Consider the following 7,268-nt stretch of genomic DNA (forward strand, 5'->3'; position numbering starts at 1 on the left):
CAAAGTGTCATTGCCAACGGTCAAACGGTTCACGAGATATGCATGTTCAAAGTTTGCATTTTCAATTGAGTGCTATAGCGGCACCATTTGGCCGATCGTCTTGGGCTTCGCATAGTCACTGTTTGGCATGGCCCTCTACCAGATTACCGTGTTTCGCACGGTTCAGCCATAACAGCCATTTTTGGCGGAAGGAGAAGAAAAAAAAACACAAAAACAATTAGTGACCAAAGTCACTTTGTGACTTCTAACTTCGTGACTTCTTGGTCCCTTAACACATTGATTGCTAACTGTTGAAATTCTACTCAGGATTGCTTCTGCTAAGCGATTAACATTGGACTTTTTAACTTTTTAGGGGCCCACAGCGAGGGGCCTCTTATAGCACATCGCACATTGCATAAATCAAAAGGAAGCCAAACTAGTCCACTTCAATTTAAAAAAAAAATATGATTCTACCATCTTCCATTCTGGAGATATTGACCTTTTTCTAAAACCTGCTTTTCACTGCACGCTGCTCTTTTGAAAAAACAGCAGAGATATGGAAGGTTGAAGTTGACAGACATTGACAGACAGATATAAAAATGAACACAAATAATATCATATACATACTACACACTGAATGAAAGCCCTGAATGTCTACTTTTAGGAGGAAAACAAATACACATGGTCCCATGTATAGTTTGTCAGTAATTGGCTGTTGAATGCAGCTTGCGCCCACCAGAGAGGATTTCAGAAAATGCATGGACCTGAAGAACCATTATTCACAAAATAAGGCCTATAGCGACATGTACATACTATATACCGTATGAAACAGAAGACTCTCTGCTTTCATAAGAAAAATACTTCTACTGTAATAATAATACAAATCACACCCCTGTGAAGTGAGCAGTGCAATGTTGCATTGCACTGCTCACTTCACATGGGTGTGATTTTTATTCAAGACAAGGAACTGACAACTAAATATTCACAAAATAAGGCCTATACATACTATATACCGTATGAAACAGAAGACTCTCTGCTTTCATAAGAAAAATACTTCTACTGTAATAATAATGAAAATCACACCCCTGTGAAGTGAGCAGTGCAATGTTGCACTGCTCACTTCACAACATTGCACTGCTCACTTCACATGGGTGTGATTTTTATTATTATTACAGTATTCGTTTTTTTCTTATGAAAGCAGAGAGTCTTCTGTTTCATACGGTATATAGTATGTACATGTCGCTATATGCCTTATTTTGTGAATAATAGTTCTATAGGTCCATGCTTTCTCTAATCAGACCAGTGTGTGTCCAGTGGAAACCTCGTATGAATCTGATCTCAGGTCAGAATGGGCTAAAGTTCTCTCTGAAAAAGAGAATTTTATAAATGAAATGGATTCAATAGTCTAGTATTGACAAACAGTATATGGGATATGTGTATTTTATTTGTTTTCCTCCTAAAATTAGACATTTAGGGCTTTCATTCAGTGTGTAGTATGTATATGATAATTTATTTATGTTTATATCTGCCTGTCATGATAACGTCATGATGATGATGATTCTATGCACATATGTGATCATTGTCTCAGTAAACAAAATCAACAGATCGTTTGATAGCATAACAGTGACTTGAGAGGTTGACATGTCTGGACATGAACCACAGGAGCGACTCAACTCGCAGTGGGGGGGGGGGTTCCACGACATGTCTGGACATGAACCACAGGAGCGATAAGCGTAGCCCGGCTGGCTGTGATTTCGACAAAATGACAGACAACACGATGGCTTCCGCAGCTTAGGATTGTATTAGTTATCCATTACAAACGGGTCGATTACGTCCCAGACGCCTTATCACTGCAATTGGCTGGCGAAGGCGCTATGGCGATTATGGTGATCAACTGCCGAGAATCTTTTTTCCGAGAATGAGAGTAGCATTGCAAACTGCAAAACGATCGATCGCAACTCGCAGTGTGGGGGGGGTTCCACGGTGTGATATCTGCTAGCCTAGTATACTGCTTCTTTGTCCAAACATGGCTGACGCGACGGCGAAAAAAAGACAGTTGGTCAGATGTATACTGCTTCTCCTATGGCGGTCCTTCGAGAATACGTCATTCGTTTCGCGTATACCTGTCCGTGTGCGTGAAATGGCGATCGACCGTTGGAGATTATTCTTGGTTTATATACGGGTTTATATTTCCGAGAATGAGGCGGCAGACCGGTGAGTTGTCGTTGGAAAGAATTAGAGAGGGCTGTGTCGAGTGGATCTGTGTGAATGAGTGGGGGGGGGGGGGGAAGAAACTGTAATGCGATGGAGAGATGCCTCGGGAGAAACCATGTAGAAACAGGAGGGGAAGGGTAATCGAGTGTATTCACAAATTTCACACACACTAGAAAATGGGTAGCTCCATTTTAGATCCCCTGATCTGCGTTGGTCTATGCCGTGTGCAGGACGGCGATGCCGCCTCCCCAGTACGTCGTAATGGATACGGCATGCCTGGAATGTGGTTAGACCAGGCCTCTTTTCAGGAGGTGGGGGGCTTTAAACTCCCGGATCTCATAGCGGATCTTTCTGGAGATGATCGGTGTTACATTATGTGTTGTCCGGGCGTCAGAGAAGTTGATGTACAGTATACAGTAAAAACACCAATAAAACGCTTTAGAGCGTGATGCGCAGACGGCGCTCGAGATTAATAAAACGCTTTAGAGCGTTTTGCGCAATCGATGAGTTAATAATAAATAATACCCTATTGGGTAATAGGCCCTAGTCGGGACCCAAATTGCGTTGCAGCCTGAAACGTTTGGGAGGCCTCGTAATATACCATCTGAAGCAGAATGAGCCCCGTCATAACACCCACGTTAATACTGAATGTCAAGGTTTTCTTCAGAATAATGTATGACAATTACATTTACTATGACACTATGGGCTCCATTTCCGTCACCGCTAAACCCCTTATCCCTAAACTTCTTTGCCTTTTTCTTTTCTTTACTATTTTGCTAAACATTTTTGAATAGTTAAAATGGCCAGTCTACAAGCTCACAACGTGTCGATGTAGATTGGCGAGTTGAACAATTCCAAAATGTTTTTCAAAATAGTAAAAAAAAAGGCAAAGAAGTTTAGGGATAAGGGGTTTAGTGGTGACGTAAATGGAGCCCTATGTATGGCACATTAGGAAGTCCACTTTCAAAACATTTGAGCACCACTAGTAGCCTACTAGTGGTGCTCAAATGTTTTATTTGCAAAGTCCCCCTTAACACCCTCCGCGCCATTGCCGAAGATTAATGTCAATTAATAAAAGTAACGCTTGCTGCCATTGCCTGAGATCTTCGGCAAAGGGTCTTTTCAGCGGAGAACTGTCAAGTGCAGTCTCACGCAACTGCTCTGTAAATATCAGAGCCGTACATCAAAGCAAACGCCCACAACACGTGATCACATCACACCAGCTGCACAGTCACTAGAAAAACCTGCTTTAAATGCCACAAACAACAACAAACTATAGAGAGTAGATGCAGAGTGGGAGATTCAGAGCGGGAGAGAGAGGGAGAGACAGAGAGAGAGGACTCAGAGGAGTGTGTGAGTTGGAGAACAGTGTCAGTATAGTATAGTATCTAAAAGTTATTCGTGCCAGTTTTATTTATTACAGTATAGTATAGTATTATTTACTGTTATTATTATTATTATTATTTACTGTCACTGCAGAGGAGAGCAAGAGAGAGTGCTGACAGCAACAGGAGTATAGATATACAGGCTAGGAAATGGCCGGCCGCGGTGGCAAATGCAATGCCAAGCGCAAGAACATCAAAGTCAACCCTCGTCAGAGAACCCTATATTATGACTTCATGCGACCTGAAAACAGACCTGACAGCAAGGAACCTGTACCCCCAGACCCAGAGCCAATGCAGGGAGAGCGCCAGAATTTCCCGCCCCCCGTACCCCTTCCTAAGGCGGGGAAGAAGAAGGAGCCAAGTCAGCCAACACAGGGAAGTAGCCCCCCCCCCCCCCTCGCCATCGTTGAACGATATAAAGAGACTAAAAAAAGAGCCAACAGATGCAGAGTTTGCAGACAGTTCCCTGCAACCCACCCCCCATCTATCCGTGGACAATAAAAAAAAAAAGAAGCCAGCAAAGGCTGGTGACAATGTAGCCTCGGGCTGCGGCAGCAGCATTACAAAAAAAAGACGCCAGAAAAGTCTGGTAACAATGTAGCCTCGGCCAGCAATAGGCCTACGGAGAAAAAGCAACAGCAAGCACAGGCCGCTAAAAATAAAAAGGTCAAGAAACCAACACAATCAGACGGTTCCCAATGCCTGCACCCCCCTCCCAATCCATCCGTTGACAACAAAAAAAACAAAAACAAGAAGAAAGCTGTGCTCCCAGCACCTGTTGGTGAGCCGACAGGCAGAGCGTCACCTACCTGAAGCCGATCCTGGCGATGGCGTCAATGTCCGGAAAAGCAAAAGAAAATCCATTTCTGAACCCCCCCGTTACACAGATCCTTGCACCGACACGGAAAGCGAGATTGACTCTGATTGCGACCGAACTGTAGATCCCAATTACCAGCCAAGTCCAGGAAGGCCGCCGTGTCCATCTCTCTATTCCACGGGTAAGAAGTTGAAACAAACTTTTTTCTTTATTGTATTGACTCATTAGCTAGCCTGTCTTTGCGATCATGGTGTGTGTGTGTGTGGGGGGGGGGGGGGCTAGTGGATTTCCAATCCAGAGTAACTTTCAGCCCCGCCCTCTCTCACACGAACACACACACACACACACGCACGCACGCACGCGCGCGCACACACGCACACACGCGCTCCGGAGGGCGGTCATTTGGGTCTGAAATCAATGACACTCTCTGCGGCGCGTTGTGAGCTTGTAGATCTGCTATTTTCATGCCATGGTCTAGCACTGTTTACATTTTGCTGTGCAATAGTCTTTGTGTATTGGCTGCATATACGTGCAGAGAGATCAAAGTGTCAGACTATAATGGCTTATTTGAGACTTTGTTGATACTGCAAATAGCAGATATACAAGCTCACGACCATGGCATGCACCAACGCCATTTGGGAAAAATAAATAAATCTGCTATTTTCTGAAAATAGCAGATCTACAAGCTCACAACGCGCCACAGCAACGCGCTGGATCCTTTAGTCAGTTATTATTTATTTACTATATTGTCAATAATTTAGTGTTAGTTTTAGTCAATGAAATCAACACTACACGTGATATTTACAAAACAATTTATTTTATGTCAGATGAGGAGGCTGCTGGTGATGAGGATGAGTCGGCTGCTGTGGATCCTTCCACATCCGGTGCAGCACCAGCACCACCTGCAGGCCGTAAAAAAGGTAAGAACATTTTTCTGCTATCACACTTTTTTACCACACGAAAAAATCACACTCATGTGAAGTGAGGGGCGCTCTTATCAGCATACATCACATTCCATGCCCAGCCAATCAAGTGAGCACATTCCATGTTCATACATACACACATACAGATGCTTTGTCTGTATTTACAGGTCGCAAGGCAGCTGAGGAGGATCCTCTGTGGTCCGACAGGAAGGACGACTGGCATCCAGAGGAGTTCCCGTTCACTGCCACTCCCGGTCCTCGCGGTGCTGCGGCTGAGCTCCAGTCAGACGACGCCATTGACTTTGTGGAGCTGTTTCTCACGGACGGCCTGCTCCAGGATGTGTGCGACCAGACCAACCTTTATGCCCAGCAGAAAACGCCAAGCAACCTGCCACATGCTAGGGCCCATTCCTGGAAGCCAGTCACACTGATGGAACTGAAACGGTTCTTCGGGCTGCTGTTCCTCACTGGTCTGGTTGAGAAGGGTGAGCTGGGACAATACTGGTCAACAGATGAGCCAGTAGCAACGCCCTACTTCAACAAAATAATGTCTAGAAACAGATTCCAGATAATATGGAGTAATTTGCACTTCACAGACAACACCACTCTGAACAAGAATGACAGGTTGTGCAAAATACGCCCAGTCTTGGATTTCCTGCTTTCCAGGTTCAGAGGGCTGTTCACACCAGGCCAGAACATCAGCATAGATGAAGGCATGTTGCTCTGGAGAGGTAGATTGGCGTTCAAGGTCTACAATAGTGCCAAACCAATCAAATTTGGCATTTTATCCTACATCCTGTGTGACAGTGAGACAGGATATTGTGTCAACATGAAGCCTTACAGTGGAAAGTCTACAGAGGAGACTCAGACCACTGTGCCCAAGCTGCAACAAATAGTCACCTTTCTGCTCGATGGCTTGGCTGGCTTTGGTTTCCGTTTATTTATGGATAACTTTTATAACTCTGTGCGCCTGTGTCAAGTTCTCCTCTGTCTGCAGATCCATACATGCGGCACCATGAGGAAACATCGAGGGGAACCAGAAGCCATAAAAGCGTTGGTCTGGTCGAAAAAAGAAAAAGGCCTTACAGTGATGCGGCACAACGAGAATGTGATGGTGGTCGGGTGGCTGGACAAGAGGGTTGTCAGGATGGTATCCACGTTCCATCACCATGAGATGACATGGGTCCAGGAGAAGCAGAAAGGAAGGAAGGAGACGGTGCAGATGCTGAAGCCTGAGGCCATAGCGGACTACAATAAATACATGAACGGAGTGGATAAATTAGATCAGAATCTGTCCTACTACTACTTCACCAGGAGGACATGCAAGTGGACCAAGAAGTTCATCATGTATTTATTCCAGATCGCCGTGTTCAATGCCTATGTCATCTACAAGGCTAAAAACCCAGCGGGCAGCTGTAAGTCCCTGTACTCCTTCATCCTCAGTACAGTCAAGTCCTGGACCACCCTGCCCCTGAGAGAGAGGGCGAGAGAGGAAGCAGGAGAGGAAGAACACCATGACCCACCTGAGACGGCACCAAGGGCACCGTACCTCCACGACCCTGCTACCAGGCTGGATGGCAGAGTTGCAGCCCACATATTGGTCCGCATCAAAAGCACCAAAAAGAAGTACCCCAGTAAAAGATGCAGGGTATGTCACAGAAGGGGGGTGCGCCACGAGACAAGGGTGCAGTGCAGGAGTTGCAACATGCCCTTGTGTCCTGGGTAATGTGCCACACGGTACCACAGTTTGGTAAACTATGCTGCTCAGTAACTTCTCCACGCACGCACGCACAATGCAGTGGTTTTCAAATTCTGTATCCAGCATTGTATGTATTTATTTATTTATTTATTTATTTATTTATTTATTTATTTATTTATTTATTTATTTATTTATTTATTTATTTATTTATTTATTTATTTATTTAGTTTATTCATTTATTTATCATTGGA

The 7,268-nt window shown here is 44.7% G+C and overlaps 1 protein-coding gene across 1 annotated transcript; it reads left to right on the top strand.

Annotated features, from left to right (window-relative positions):
- Positions 1–3,728: 3,728 nt before the first annotated feature.
- On the top strand, positions 3,729–7,044 carry LOC310872694 (piggyBac transposable element-derived protein 4-like; the record flags this gene model as incomplete). The annotated part of the gene is made up of 3 exons (XM_083784737.1): positions 3,729–3,939; positions 5,223–5,315; positions 5,486–7,044. 3 exons carry the CDS (start codon positions 3,729–3,731, stop codon positions 7,042–7,044), a joined length of 1,863 nt encoding a protein of 620 aa, XP_083640863.1.
- Between the last annotated feature and the right edge of the window lie 224 nt (positions 7,045–7,268).

Source organism: Protomyctophum parallelum, assembly GCF_964188405.1.
Source record: "Protomyctophum parallelum genome assembly, chromosome: 15".
NCBI lineage: Eukaryota > Metazoa > Chordata > Actinopteri > Myctophiformes > Myctophidae > Protomyctophum > Protomyctophum parallelum.